This window comes from Mustela nivalis (genome assembly GCF_964662115.1).
Source record: "Mustela nivalis genome assembly, chromosome: X".
Classification (NCBI taxonomy): Eukaryota; Metazoa; Chordata; class Mammalia; order Carnivora; family Mustelidae; genus Mustela; species Mustela nivalis.
Window position 1 is genome coordinate 62,986,750 of NC_139040.1, and position 16,829 is coordinate 63,003,578.

Consider the following 16,829-nt stretch of genomic DNA (forward strand, 5'->3'; position numbering starts at 1 on the left):
TGAGCCACCCGGGCGCCCCTAATGGCTAATTCTTGTTCCTTATCTTACTTGCCCTATCAGCAGCATTTAACACAGTTGATCACTCCCTCCTTCCTGAAATAATTTCCGTCCTTGGCTTCTAGGACATTCTTGAGTTACCTCCTCACTCATCACTTCTCAGTCTTCTTTGCTGATCTCCCTTATCTTTTAACCTACTGTATTGCTGGGCTCAATCCTTAAAGCCTTTCTCCCCACCTCCCCCAATCTAGTCTCACTCCTTGGTGATCTTATCAGTCTCACAGCTTTAAAAACAATCTATACCAGCTTTGTCCAACAGAATTTGGAAATGTTCTGTATCTGCTGTTTAATACAGTAGCCATTAACAATATGTGGCTATTGAGCAGTGAAAGGTGGCTAGTATGGCTGAAGGGCTGAATTTTAAATTAAATTTATTTTTTAAAGTTTATTTATGTATTTATTTTAAGTAATCTGTACATCCACCATGGGGCTCAAACTCATGACCCCAAGATCAAGAGTCGCATGCTTGGGGTGCCTGGGCGGCTCAGTGGGTTAAAGCCTCTGCCTTTGGCTCAGGTCATGATTCCAGGGTCCTGGGATGGAACCCTGCATCAGGCTCTCTGCTCAGCAGGGAGCCTGCTTCCTCATCTCTCTCTGCCTGCCTCTCTGCCTACTTGTGATCTCTGTCTGTCAAATAAATAAATAAAACCTTAAAAAAAAAAAGAGTCGCATGCTTTTCTGACTGAGCTAGCCAGGCAGTCCTGAATTTTAAATTAAATTTAAGTAATTTAAGTTTCAATAGTCACATGTACTGAATGGCTATCATATTGGAAGGCACAGATCTATAGGTGGTTGACTCCCAAATCTATGTCTCCAACCTACTCTGCTTCCTTGAACTCCAGACTTGTGCAGCTAACTGCCTACTTGTAATGTCCATTTACATGGCAACTCTACTTGAATATCTAGTAGGCACTCAAAATTTACATGTAAAAAACTGATCTCCTGGGGAGTTCTCTTCAATATTGCTCTTCCAATGGTCTTCCCCATTCTATTTAAATGGTAACTTCAGCCTTCTAAAATAAACATTTAGGCCACAAACCTTGGCATAATTCTTGACTCCTGTTTCTCTCATATCCCATACCCAATCTGTGAGAAAATTTGTCAGCCAGATCTCCCTTCAAAACACATTCAGATTTTGACCACTTCTTATGACCTCCACTGTTACCACATTGGTCCAAACCACTCTTATCTTTCACCTGGATTATGGCAACAACCTACTAATTCATCTCCCTGCTTCTGTCCTGTCCTCCCCATTCCTTCAACAGTGCATTTTTATCAGAGCAGCCAGGGTAATACTTATAGGTTGGATTCTGTCACTACTATACATAAAACTCTTCGATGGCTTCCCATCTCAAGAGTAAAAGCCAAAATTCTTTAATGACCTTAATCTAGTCCTATACTACTCTCTAACCTCGTCTCTTACCCCTTTGCCACTCATTTACTCTGTCTAGGCACACTGTTCTCCTTGCTGTTTCTCAAACTAGGCTTGGGCACTTAACATCCCTCCTACCTGGAATGCTCTTGTCACAGATATTCACATAGCTTTATCCCTCCCCCTTCTCAGGTTTTTGCTCCAGCACCAACTTCTCAATGAGGCCTACCCTGATTACCCTATATAAAATAGGATAATCCCTATACCCCTCTACCCTACAGCACTATCTCCATTGGACATCTTATATTTTCTTATCTATTTGCTCACTGTTTTGTGTTCTCCCACCACAAATAGAAGCTCCAATACATAGTGACTTTGTCTTTTCTGCTTACTGCTGATTCTTTAGTGTCTTGAAAGAGCTTAATAAAAGGTGTCAAATGAACAAAATTACTATGTGTCAGTATGCCTGATACTAGAAGTTTGCAAATAATAAATTGTAGTTTGGTAGAATCAGACAGCTAAATAAAATATTATCATGTACTGTACCTAGCACAAAAAACAAAGATGAAGTATAGTTATGATTTTTAAAAAAGAGCAAATATATCTGCCTATACATGTCAGTCAGCAAAGGCTTTGCTGAAGAGAGATGTGAGCTGAGTTTTGAAGATGAAAATAAGTCCATGAGGTAGATGCCACTGAAACAACATTACCCAGATAAAACAGTAAATGAAATGATCTAATAAGCATGAAATGACACAATGTAAAAAGGAACCGTAGGTAGTTCTGTATGAATGAAACACAGAGTACATGGGGTCAGTGGAAAAATATAAAATGGGTGGTATAGGCAGGCAGAAGACATATCATGGGGAACGGACCTGGAACAAAGTCCAGAGAGACTGGTCTTCATCCCACAAGAGACAGTGAGCAAAGCCAGGATCCCTAACAGAATCACACCGATATGGTTTAGGGTACAAGCAAACCTCCAAAACAAAAATTTTCTGAGGGGTAGGCATAACTTTTATCACATTCCTCCAAAGGTTCATGATTCAAAAATAAGTTATAAACCACTATAATAAAAGGTACTAGTCAGACAGTTATATACAATCATATTTGTAGGTTAGCAAAATTACTCTCAAGCGCAAATGGGTAGGGAGGTGCTAGAACACTTAGGTGGGTATATTATGTTTTGGGGCAGATGGATAGACCAACCGGAAACTCAGAAAACAGGCTTTGGTTAGAGATGTGGATTTTAGAGTGGTAGTAGAAGTCTACGGAAGGCAGAACAGGCAATAGATATGAATGAGGTTGTACAGAGTATACAAAAGAAGAAAAAGACAAAAAACAAAACCCTGGGGATACCCAATATCTGAGAGCAGGAGAAAAGAGGAATCAGAGAAGGACCGGAAGCAACAGCCAGGTAGGTGAGAGGATAACCTAGAGAATGAATGGTCATGAAGTTAAGAGAAGAAAGAGCTTTAGGAAAGACAAAATGGTCAATATTCTCAAATCTCAAATGCCAGAGGCAGACTGAGAAGAAACCACTGGAATGAGTACTGAATAAGGTCATCAATGTGCTTAGAAAAAATAGTTTCAGTAGTATGGACGGGGCAGAAGCAAGGCTGCACAGTGAATAAGTGAATTCAGCAAACCGAGACTACTCTTTCTAGAAGGTTAGATATAAAGGAAAAAAGGAGACAGGATACAATCTAGAAGGGATTACAGTGATATTGATGGAAGAAATGTTTATATGTTTAGGAGATAGAGCCAGTATACACAGCTGGAAAATAAAGAAGTGAGGGGATGTAACAGAGTAAGGTCCCTGAAGAATCAAGAGAGGGTGGGATCTAGAACAAAGATGAGAGGATTCATTATGCAAGATGTGGGACATCTTTTCCCCTGAAAAAGGAATCATTCTGGGCAAAAAGCAGAAAGAACAAATGTCTGAGAACCTTAATTTTCTATGTGAAAAATAAACCTGATAATTTGCTTAGGGAACTAGGGAGAAGGCCACAGTAGCCTGTAAAAGATATAAAAGGTTTAGAGTAGCTGTGGTAAGAAATAAAAGAAAGATAGATGAACTAATATGGAAGATAAGCTAAGACCAGAATTCATCACCCTATGGTAGAATCACAGGGGCACAATTGGGAAATGTTTTTGAGTAACTCAAGTGAAGTGACCAGAAGGCCTATGGTAAAATTATTTGACAGAATGAAACCATGATGTCAATTTTTACTTCTGATCTAACAGTTCAGGATTATAAAGTTAGACATCTGTTAATATTTGTCCTGTAATTGGTACCATGAAGAAAATTAGCTTACTTGAGAGCTGGGCATCAATAATCATGGAAGATGAAGTTGATGACTGTTCATTACTTGCACCAATTTGAACCAGGGATGCATTTTTAATATTATTTTCCTCTATCTTCCAGTTATTCTTATGTAGCAAGCCTTCAATATTGATGACTTTACAGCTAATACCACAGCCTGGCACAACCTGGAAATCTACGCAGGTACCCAAGGTCTCAGTGTCCAGCTCCTAACAAACAGAAACAGAAGGGTTTCTTCTGCTGTTCTAATAATCCAAGGTTATCAATAGCACGATCAGAGCATACTGCTGGTTAATTCTAAATGTTTAGACACATGTTACATGCCCAGTTATTTCTAAATGTTTAGAACAAAACATCAGAATTGTTTACTTTAATCCCACTTTCTAAAATTCATACCACGTTTAGAGAAAGAAAACACGGAAAGTTTACCAATATTCTCTGCCCTTTCCAGTAGAGAATTACAAGATAAATATTTAATTCTATTGTCAAGTCGGATTTTCTATTCAGTACAGTGCAAAGGGTAAGGGCCTTTAGTTACCAGAGTGCCTCTCTAGTATGATTCTGTGTCCTTAGTAAGCCAAAGAATTTTGGTGGCCATCATTGTTTTCCTGACTCTTTATATCTTCATCCTCTCTGTTGTTTGGTTTGGGTGTAAAGAAGCCAGGTCAGTAATAGTAAATTGGTAAAAAGGAAAGAACACCAATGATAGGAATTACCACATCAAAACTGTAAAATTAGATAATTTACAAAGAACTTACACAAATCAATGAAATAAAGGTAAACAATCCCATTAAAAAAAACAGGCAAAGGATACAAGCAGAAAAGTTATACAATAAGCAATTCAAACAGCCAATGAAAAGATGTTCAACCTGATTTATAATTATGGAAATGTAAAGCAAACCATCAATGAGTAAATATTTTTTATTTATTAAACTGGAAAAAATAAAGTAAGAATGTGGGGAAATAAGCACAAATAACGTTTGGTGAAAGTATAAACTGGTACAACCCTTTATGTGGATATTGGTAATATTTGCTATGTGGGCATTGGTAAAATTCATCAAAATTTAACTGCATATATCCTTTGATCTAGCAATTGCACTGATAGGCATTTAACATAAAGGTAAACTTGCAAAAGCTGACAAGAACATTAACTGTACACTGTAAGAAACAAAAAAAATCATACAGAACATAATATAGCCATTAACATAATGCAGCAGCTCTATATGTCCTAATATGGGGAAAATCACTCAATTAAAAAAAAAACAAGGTATCAAAGATTGGTCACTCTGTGATCTTTCTACATAAAGTCTAAAAAGAAATAAATGCATATATGTTCAGATATGCATTTAAAATGGTTAACAAATGCAAACTTTGGGGACTATACTAAAAATTATTGAATTGTACAATCTATAATGAACTTTGGAGTATGCAATTTATATCTCACTAAAGCTGCTACAGTAGTCTTCCCTCCCCCATCCACGGTTTCACATTTCCTTGGTTTTGGTTACTCGTGGTCAACTCTGGTCTGAAAGTAGCCAATACTCTTTCTGACATAGCGTCAGAAGGTCAATTGTAGCCTAGTGCCAAGTCACAATGCCTAAATCATTCATCTCATTTCATCTCATCACACAGGCATTTTACCATCTCACATCATCACAAGAAGGGTGAGTACAGAACAGCAAGTAATTTTGAGAGAGAGAGAGAGAGACCACATTCACATAACTTTTATTACAGTATGTTGTTATAATTATTCTATTTTATTATAAGTTATTGTTAATCTCTTACTGTGACTAATTTATAAATTAAACTTTATCATAGGTATGTACGTATAGAAGAAAACATGTATATATAGGATTCAGTGCTCTGCAGTTTCAAGCGTCCACTCGGGTCTTGGACCATATACCCTGCAGATAAGGGAAGACCATTATATTTTAAAAGACTGTTAACAGATTAACATTTGTTAAACTCTGGAGAGAGGGATTATGAAAGGGGGCAGGGAATGAGGTTTTCTTTTTCATTATGTAACTCTCTGAACTATCTGAATTTTCCTATGATAAATATGAACTACATTTTAATTTTTTAGTCAACAGAGGTTATCTGTGTGATAAAATTATAGTTAATTTCTGTTTTCATATTTATACTCTTCTGTATGAAGAAACTAACACATATTATAAAATAAAATGAGAAAAAACAAGACTCTTTAGCCTCCTACCAATTATATATGTAAATCATAGTCAAACACCAGTTTGGATTTGGTCTGTGTAATTCCTGTAGAAGATAACTCCATTAATAAACAAAGGAAAAACAATACCTGCTTGCAGTATTTGGTTATGGCTGTTCCAAGAGGATGTTCACTGTTACTTTCAGCAGTTCCCACGATGGCCAGGATCTTACTGCGTGATATTTTGTTACTTTCCACTAAAACCTTTACTTGATTTACTACTGGGGTTCCATGGGTAATCGTTCCAGTCTTATCAAACACCACTACCTTCACCTGTAAGAAAATTAAAATACACTGCACCTATATGACTTCGTAATCCTTAATACTACCTTTCTAAAAATAAGAAAAAGGTTTACTTCAACAGATGAATATTTTGTTTCTTGATAAATTAAACTGTCTTTGAGTGAACAAAAGTAAAGGAGAATAAGGGAAAAAATACTCTAGTGACATCTAATAGCCCTCCCTTGCAAATGTTCAACCATACTGTAAATATATGTTAAACAATTAGAACTAATTGTTAATAGTTGACTGTTAGTAAGTACTTAAGAGATGACTCAGTGCCTCAGGGAAAGAGAAAGGCTTTCAATACTAATGAATTCCAGAACTGTAGTGGAAATCTAGGTAGTAGGCATATTATTATAAGAGAAGGGTAAGTAATTAAGTTGAAGTGAGCACCAGAAAAGACCTGCTGGTTTGCTTGGACTTTATTGGGTCTAAATGAGAAGCATGGTCTGAGAAGAGACAGCTCTGTGAACTCATAAGGGAAATTGAGCCCAGACAGGAAACAGGAAGAACCTGGAATTAGAGAACACAGTCACCCCACAGTAAACTTGGAATATAAACCTTGAAAAATGAATAGCTTGAGGAACCAAGATGAAAAGAGATATAGCAACCAAATACAAAGCATAATTTTGAACAAGAGAAAAAAATAGCTATAAAGAGTATTATGGAAACAACTGAGGAAACTAGAATATAGACTAAATGTTAGGTAAGAGTATTACAGCAATGTCAGTTACTTGATTTTGATCTCTGTACTATGATTATGAAAAAGAATGTCCTTGTTGTTAGGAAAGGAGCCCGACATCTGCAGTAAAGGATATACATGAGTTCTTTATGCTGTTCTTTCAATTCTTAAGTTTTAAATTTATCAAAGTAAATAAAAAATGACTATAAACACTAACAGCTTGTATTCACTGGTTAAATGAGGTTCCAAATCCATTTTAAGCTATGTTCTGTGTTTACTACATACATCTGTATATAGTTTATATCCTCAATAATAAGAATATATCAGAAGGAACATGGTTTTAGGTGACGTCAAATAGCCTTGATTGAAATTGTTTTGGAAATCCTAATATGAGAGAGATGAGGGATGATTATATTTTTGGAGTCATAGCTGCAAACTGTTCAGCTAATGGCAAAGGCAAAGGAACTGCAATGTTACTATAAGCACTGTCTCACAATGAAGAACACAAACATGGAGTCACATTTTTCCTGGGCAAATACCCCTTCTGTCTTCCTGACCCGACAACATTTCTAATCTAAGCTGGAATAAGACTCCAAGTTTTCCACATCAGGGTCTGCTCTAAGAAAGTAGGTCCGGAGTATTTTAGAGATCTTAGGTAACTTAAGACCAATCCAGAACAGAACCAAAAGAACACCTTTCCTACCTCAACCCTCAGGATAGTCCCAGAAGAAGTTCAGTTTATGGACCATGTAGAAATAATTTTGGATTCTGTCTCTCAATACAGGTGCTATTGCCAGGTTAGATGGGACAATTCTTTGTTCCAGGGACTATCTTACCTTATGAGCCATCTCCAGTGGCTCGCCACCTTTGATTAGTATGCCATTTTGAGCTCCTACTCCTGTACCCACCATCACGGCAGTTGGAGTGGCTAGTCCCAGTGAACAGGGGCATGCAATGCACAGAACTGTGATAGAGGCTTGGAAAGCAAAGCGTATTATCGTTTCTGTTCGGGAGATACTTCTGTTATATCCCTTTAGAAGAAAGGCATGAATTTTGGTTATTGATCTACGGCTGTATAAAACAAAAGGAACAAAGCTTAACTCTATTTAAATAAAACCAACTTTTTCAAGTCACACTGAATCCTATTTAGCTACCAACATACACATTTTGGTTACTAGGAAGAAAACTTTTTTTCTTCTTGTATCAATATAAGAAATTGTAACATTACTGCTAAATAAACCATAGTCCTAAAATCAGGAATTCAATTTTGCAGATTCCAGAGTTACAAACTATGTTAATTGATCTAAAGAACATGAAAGGCAGCTTTTTACCTCTACATTGGAGAATAAGTGTTTTTCCTAAGGACTTTCAAAAAATAGCTGCACACATGGGACCTAATTGTCAGCAAATCTGATCCTGAAGAAAATGAATTTTGAATCTCTGTATACCAAGACCATAAATCTGCCTTTCACGCTATATTTTAAAGACAAGGGAAAAATCACGCAGCATATAAAGGAAGCTTAATCTTATTTCAGGAAAATTCTTTTGAACATAACAGTTGAACTGAGTCTATAAGGTAGTGCACAGCTCTTAGTGACACTGAATATTTGCTTGTGTGAGTAAATACAATTGACAGTATTAGGGGAAATCTCCCCTAAACTCATGAGAAAAATCCCTAAGGGATACACATTCCAAAATACTTCTCAGCAATCTTCTGGTTCAATGTGTAATTAACCAAGGTGAATCATTTTTCTAAAATTTTATATTATACTAATGACCATATATAATGAAATAGATACATAGTTTTTATTATTCTACCTGTTCTGTTTTTTTTTTTACACTCAGAACTTTTTATCTCAAAAACAAAGACCCACAGTTACATTATAACAGAAAAATACACTTGGAAGTATTCACAATCTGGTCACTGAGAAATGGCAAGATGTCCACACTGCATTATTTGCAACCCGCTGTTTTTAAGAAACCAGAAGCACAGATACAATTAGAAGTCACCTGTTCCAACAAAGTCCCTCCCCAATTTCCCCAATTTCATAGCTCTGTCAGTATTTATTTCAAGGCTCAACAACCAGAGAGAACAGTGATAGCTGGTAACTAAAATACTGTTATAGGCAAGGGTTTGGCTAAAGGGCATTAAGTGTGTGAGCACTAAGGACAGAAAGGGAGATCAAGCAACATGTGAAGAGGGGGAAAAGGCGGTAAATGTCATGGGGCCCAATTTCCATTCATAAAAAATACCAGGAAACTAGATGATTTATGGAGGTGTCTGTGACCTGTGGCAAGTGTAAATCCCTCCATCTCATCTAACTCTCACAAATGTTCCAGAGTTAGGAGTCTTCAATTTGTTTTGTTGTTGTTGTTTCTTTTTTTTTTTTCATTTTATTTTATTTCTTTTCAGTGTTCCAAAATTCATTGTTTATGCACCACATCCAGTGCTCTGTTTCTATCCCCTTAAAAGAAAGTCTCCCTTTCCCCCACAATTCCCCATCTATGCCCCCAAGAAGCCACATGTCCTGATTTCACATTCTTCTTAACTATTTCCATTGTCTGGGTATAGAATGAGAAAGAGTCCTCCACCCTCAATCTCAGGGTTTAAGGAGTTCTCCCTCAAATCTCCAACAAGGAAAAGAAGCAAGACGGAACACTAATGTTTGGGAAAAAGTCATAGACACAAATTCTGCAAAGCAAAGGCAGTGGTATTTATACACACTGAGATGTTTAACAGATTCTATCCAAAAGGAGGCTGTAGGAACATAGAGGAAACAAGCTACAAATAAACTACTTCCAACTAGAGCAAAGTGACAGTACATATACATTCATACTCTCTGCAGGGGGCTACACTGCACATTTACTCACATTATCTCAAATGTATGACTCCTAAGGGCACTTGACCTAATACAGTGGAAACATGGTAACAAGGGTAACCTGACATAGTAACAGATGAACAATAATATGATAATGCCAAAGCAACAACATACATCAACAAGATAATAATCATTCAGGAAAAGTCCTCTCCCAGAGCTGAGGTTACCAATTCAAAGTTAGCTATGAACATTCTCTGAAATCTTTAAAAGCTATGGCTTACAACAAAATAAAAATCCACATCAATAAGAGAGAGGATAAGAATCATACCATCATTTCAATAGATGCAGAAAAAAATTTGACAAAATGCAACATCCATTCATGATAAAAAAAACACTCAGCAAAGTAGGTTTAGAGAGAATACACCTCAACATAATGAAAGCCATTTATGAAAAACCCCAGCTAACATCATTCTTAATAGAGAAAAATGGAGCGCTCTTCCCTAAGGTCAGGAACAGGACAAGAATGTCCACCGGGACCATTTTTATTCAACATACTACTAGAAGGCCTAGCCACAGCAATCAGAAAACAAAAAGAAATAAAAGGCATCCAAATTAATAAGGAAGAAGTAAAACTTTCACTATCTGCACTTGACAGGATACTATATATAGAAAACCTTTTGAGAGACCTCACCAAAATCTGCTAGAATGATAAACAAATTCAGTAAAGTATAATCAGTCTACAGAAATCTGTTGCATTTCTATATACCAATAATGAAGCAGCAGAAAGAGAAATTAAGAAAATAATCCCACATAATTTCACTAAAACAATAAAATACCTAGGAATAAATCTAACCAAAGAGATAAAAGATCTGTACTCTGAAAACTTAAAACACCAATGAAAGAAATTGAAGATAACACAAAGAAAGGGAAAAATAGTCCATACTCATGATTAGAAGAACAAATATTATTAAAATGTTTATACTACCCAGGACACCTGTATGGCTTGGCTGGGTGGCTGACTCTTGATGTCAGCTCAGGTTGTGATCTCAGGGTCCTGGGATCAAGCCCCATGTTGGGCTCTGTACTCAGCAAGGAGTCGGCTTGAGGATTCTCTCCCTCTTCCTCTGCCCCTCCCCTTGCTTGTGCTCGCTCTCTCCCTCTAAAATAAATAATTTTTTTAAAAAGTCTATACTACTCAAAGCAATCTACAAATTTAATGTACTACCTATCAAAATACCAACAACATTTTTCACAGAACTAGAACAAACAATCCTAAAATTTATATGGAACCACCAAAGACCCCGAATAGTCAAAGTGATATTGAAAAAGCAAAGCAAAGTTGCAGGCATCACAATTACAGGCTTTAAGTTACACTACAAAGCTGAAGGAATGAAAACAGTATAGTAGTGGCTCAAAAATAGATACATAGACCAATAGAACAGAACAGAAAGCCCAGAAATAAACCCACAATTATATGGTCAATCAATCTTGAACAAAGCAGGAAAGAATATCCAGTGGGAAAAAAAGACAGTCTCTTCAACAAATGGTGTTAGGAAAACTGGACAGCAATATGCTAAATGAGGAAACTGGGCCACTTTCTTACACCATACAAAAATAAATCCAAAATGGACGAAAGATCTAAATGTGAGACAGAAAACCATCAAAATCCTAGAGGACAACACAAGCAGCAACCTCTTTGACCTCAACTACAGTAACTTCTTACTAGACATGTCTCCAGAGATAAGGGCAAAAATGAACTATTGGGACTTCACCAAGATAAAAAGCTTCTGCACAGTGAAGTAAACAATCAACAAAACTAAAAGGCAACCTATGGAATGGTAGAAGATAACTACAAACTACATATCTGGTAAAGGGTTTGTTTCCAAAATCTATAAAGAGCTTACCAAACTCAACAACCTCCCCCCCCCACAAAAACCCAAAAAATCCAGTCAAGAAATGGGCAGAAAACATGAATAGACATTTCCCCAAAGAAGACATCCAGATGGCCAACACATGAGAAGATGCTCAACAGCACTCATCATCAAGGAAATGCAAACCAAAACCACAATGAGATATCACCTCATACCTGACCAAATGGCTAAAATCAACAACATAAGAAATACCAGGTGTTGGTGAGTATGTGGAGAAAAACAATCCCTCTTACATTGTTGGTAGGAACTGGTACAGCCACTCTGGAAAGCAGTATGGAGGTTCCTCAAAAAAGTAAAAACAGAACTACCCTATGATCCAGCAGTCACACTACTGGGTATTTACCCAAAGAATACAAAACCACTAATTCAAATGGATACATGCACCCCTGTGTTTATGGCAATATTATTTATAACAGCCAAGGTATGGGAACAGCTCAACTGTCCATCAATTGATGAATGATTAAGAAGATGTGGCATATATTTATAATGTAATATTATTCAGTCACCAAAAAGAATAAATTCTTGCCATTTACAACCACATGGATGGAGCTAGACAGTATAATGCTAAGCAAAATAAGTCAGAGAAAGACAAATACCATATTATTTTACTCATATGTAGAATTTAAGTTACAAAACAAATGAACAAAGTGGGGGGAAAGCTAGAGAGAGAGAGAGAGGCAAGCCAATAAACAGGTTCTTAAGTATAGAAAATAGTTACCAGAGGGTAGGTAGATGGAGGGATGAGTTAAACAGGTGTTAGAGATTAAGGAGTGGACTTGTGATGAGCACTGGGTGATGTATGGAATTACTGAACCATTATATTGTATACCTGAAACTAATATAACACTGTATATTAACTAGCTGGAATTAAAATTAAAACTTTCAAAAAAATAAAAATCAGCAACTAAAATCCAAAAAACAAAACTGGGTTGCCCATTTGGAGGGCTCCCCCACCAGATGGGTAGTTAGGAGTAGTTTAAAAAAAAAAAGAGTCGGGGCGCCTGGGTAGTTCAGTGGGTTAAGCCTCTGCCTGTGCCCCAGGTCATGATGTCAGGGTCCTGGGATGGAGCCCCGCATCGGGCTCCCTGCTCGGCAGGGAGCCTGCTTACCTCTCTCTCTCTGCCTGCTTCTCTGCCTACTTGTAATCCCTGTCTGTCAAATAAATAAAATCTGTAAAAAAAAAAAAAGAGTCCACTACATGGGGAAGAACTTTTTTGGTCCAGTGAGGGGAGAAAGGATTTCTAGAATTAAACTTCCCTTCTCTGGACTCCATCCAAAATTAGAATCCATCAACCACCATTAACTACAATGCCTATTTTCGTAATCATCCTAGACTTCAAGTAATACTACATATAATCTTCAACAAAGAAAAAAGTTCCAAATGAAACCAGTAGCTTCTTAGTATAGGCACAAGACTTTTCTAAGAAGTTAAACTTGAGAGTTTCCACATGAAGGACAGAAATTGTTAAGAGGCAACATGCAAATCTCACACATCACCTCATGCACACTTCAATGACATACTACATTTCTCTCTAAATGTAGAGACTCTTGTCTCTATAAAATGTATATGGCTCTTATTGTACCTTGACTTTTCCAGTATCAAATCTTCCACCCTATAATCTCTCTTTAAGCACCTCCCTCTAACCTCAATTTCCTTATGTTCTCATTATTTGGTGAAACTGCTATACACTTAAAGAACTAAATATTTGTGTTAATAAAACCAGAAGATAAATAAAACTCGAGTTAATTTTCTCTGCAGAGCTGTACAGAAGTGAGGAAGGTACTCTTATTTAACCCCTCTTTGCCCTCCACACTCATGTAGATCTACTTCCTGTTAAGTCTGGGGTAGAGGAAACTGTATCTTACTCTTACACTCCTGTATGTCCTTGTGAGGCAATACTCAACTCACAACCCAATGGAAAAAAAGCTGGCAAAGTTGTCATATGCCAAGTAGCCAATTCCTTTTGAAACAAAGGAAGTTTTCCTTAGTCTCTCCTAAACAGAAGAGAATGTCCAAGTAATAAAATGTTTAAGAAGCCATTGAAGATACAACTAACTCCAGCACTGGGTTCCTCTGAGTGCTCATGAAGTATGTGGGAAGAGAAAGGAATCAAGTAGCAGCATTCAGAAACAGTCCTGGGTTACCACCTGACGAAGTCTCTCTCTCTCTCTCTCTCTCTCTCTCTCTGTCATTCAGGGAGAGTTTGCTTTTTCATGTTGGTAAGGATGCACAGCTTAGACCTTGGTGGTAGGAAGGATACTGTTTATCTCCAGAGTGGGCCCTTTGTCAGTTCTACTGGCCTCTTCCACCTGCCCTTCAAAGACTCGTGTAATTTCCGCAGAAGTTCTGCCGTGGGTTTCAGGGACTAAAGACCAAGAAGATAATAAGGAAGCCAGTGAAGACAATACAAACACAGGCAGACTCCTAAATAGAATGCAGCTGAGGGGTAAGAGCTGCCCAGCCAACAAGCTGGAAGTCCAGCTGGAACATAGCCCTCTGCCATTGCAGCTGGGTGGGGTCCCCAGCCGAAGAGTTTGGCCACAAAAAAACAGTTTCAAAAAAGGGCACGAAGGGGCGCCTGGGTGGCTCAGTGGGTTAAAGCCTCTGCCTTCAGCTCGGGTCATGATCCCAGGGTCCTGGGATTGAGCCCCGCATCGGGCTCTCTGCTCTGCAGGGAGCCTGCTTCCTCCTCTCTCTCTCTCTCTGTCTGCCTCTCTGCCTACTTGTGATCTCTGTCTGTCAAATAAATAAATAAAATCTTTAAAAAAAAAAAAAGGGCATGAAGACCAAGACAGCTGCAATACAGACAAAGCCCATTCAGTTATACTCATCCTTTAATAGCAATGAAATGGTCATAAGGATGGAAAAAAAAGCCATCCTTCCAAGACCAATCAGATGTAGAGTCTTCCTCCCTGCCCTCTCCATCAAAAGCAGAGAAACTACCATGAAGACAGTATTAGTCACACTCACACCAACAGCTCCCCAACAGCTGCATCTTGAAGATTCCTATTCAGTAAGAGAACACAGCACTGATTCCAGAGAGCTGCTGGAAGAGCTGGAGCATGATGGAAATGACGATACGCTGTCAGTAGCTGGGCATGCTGAAGAGCTCTAGCACAATGACTTGCTCTTCTTGGGCCATCCTAGCACTCTCATCTTTCATCTCCCTGATGTTCTGTCTGGGTCAGATTCTGGGTGCCCTGCAATCACTAGAAGATCTTCTTGGCACTCTCTTCTTCCTTTCTGTTAATGACCAAAAATCTAGGACTTTCAGGGCAAAATAGAAGGGCCATACTTTGTAGGACAGCTAGAATGATGGTGAAGCCCAAGAGCAGGGGCCAAAGCTCTTCAGTCTCCAACATGACTTTCAGAACAAAAATGCGAGCCATCAGAATCCTGACAACAATGCCTAGCTGGTTGGGAATGCCAAAGCCCCCTCACCTGACACTATAGGGCATGTAGGAGATATTTCTCCAATGCACATGGGCACAAAACCTGTGTAGTATCTGCAGGAGAGGTAGGGTAGGGATAGGGTGGTTGGATTATAAACAGTGGGGAGGATATGTGCTATGGTGAGTGCTGTGAAATGTGTAAGCCTGATGATTCACAGACCCTGGGGCAAATAATACATTATATGTTAATAAAAATAATTTTAAAAAACAAGAATTTTTTTTTTAAAAGTTTATATCTCTAATAAGAGGCACAATCCAGGTCTACTTTACCACTTTATGACACCATACTTTAGAGACTATCATAGAACTACAGAGGAAGTGGCACTAATATTTTTGTATATTTATAAAGCACTTAATAAATTACAAAGTATTTCCAATATATTATCTTATTTAACTTTCACAACAACTGCAAGTTATGCAGGATGGGCATTATTAGAATCTCACTTTATCAATAAGAAAACTGAAGCTCAGAGAGACATTAAGTTGACCTAAGATCACCCTGATGGTATATGGCAGAGCTGAGATCCCAAGGTTTTCCTCAATATTATCTGTAGTCCTTTGAGAAAGCAGTCATATTGGGAATGAGACTAGGTATAAGATATAAAAGTTCAGTACTCACTTTGGGACAATCATAATGAAAATAATTTTTAAAATAATGAAAATAATGAAAAAATCTTCCAGAGGGAAATTTTTAAATTTATGAAATGCATATATTATTATCACCTTCCCATTCCAGGCCCATAAAGATACTAGTAATTACTAAAGCTATTTTCCAAATAATAGTATGGGAAATATTCACAAACTGTTTTATGTAAAGAGTTGTTACAAGTCACTTACAGGAAAGTAGGTTTCCACAATTTCGAAATTCAGAAATCCAATTACAATCCAAACCAAGAGAGTAGCAGTGGAAACAATAACAATAAAAGGAACAAAGTAGCCACTGAGTTTGTCTGCAAACTGTTGGATAGGAGCCTAGAACAACAATAATAACAATAATACATGTATCAGTCTCCTTTTTTTGATAATGAATACAGGGTATATTTGGTATTACACACAAATATTTTAATAATTTCCACATTAATGTAACTGGAGTTAAAAGAAAATATAAACACTAGATCAGGATTTATTCTTAGCAGTCTTTTTAAAAAAATACTTTGTTTTTCCCAGGAAATCAAGTTACCTTTGATGTTTGCGCCTCTTCCACAAGTTTGACAATTTGAGAAAGTGTTGTGTCAGCTCCAACATGGGTTGCACGGATAAGCAGCGACCCATTCTGGTTAATGGAACCAGCGATTACTGTGCTGCCAGATTTCTTAGCCACAGGCATTGCCTCCCCTGTAGAAGGAGTGAAGTCAGATTTAGGGAGCATAAATACATACTATCTTAAAACATGCTATTATGTATTAATTGTCAAAAATATGTAGAAAGGAGATTTTTACTTCATGAAACAGAATCTGGATAAATCCCTAGGTTAAACTTGCCCTCTCTTTTCTCTTATGTCAGTTCTGGGCCAATCCCAAGGACACATACCTTAAACTAGAAAAATCTGTCAAGTCAGCTCTTATATATAGACACTTTTAAAGTTGCACCGTAGTCTTGGATCACTGGTCCTCAATATGTTCCCAAGGAGCATTTAGAAATGTTCTAGGGAGTTCTCTAAAACTCCCTAGGGAGTTCTTGTTTATA

At 37.5% G+C, this 16,829-nt stretch overlaps 1 protein-coding gene across 5 annotated transcripts in view; it reads right to left on the reverse strand.

The window, feature by feature from the left end:
- ATP7A (ATPase copper transporting alpha) overlaps positions 1-16,829 on the reverse strand; it is a 194,579-nt gene that overhangs the window by 24,095 nt on the left and 153,655 nt on the right. For all 5 annotated transcript variants that reach the window (XM_082716018.1, XM_082716017.1, XM_082716020.1 and 2 more), the window contains 5 exons: positions 16,324-16,478; positions 15,981-16,115; positions 7,777-7,971; positions 6,067-6,249; positions 3,748-3,964 (listed from right to left, as the gene is read on the reverse strand). In XM_082716018.1, coding sequence (XP_082572144.1) covers positions 3,748-3,964; positions 6,067-6,249; positions 7,777-7,971; positions 15,981-16,115; positions 16,324-16,478 — 885 coding nt within the window. The remainder of the gene's footprint in view (positions 1-3,747; positions 3,965-6,066; positions 6,250-7,776; positions 7,972-15,980; positions 16,116-16,323; positions 16,479-16,829) is intronic.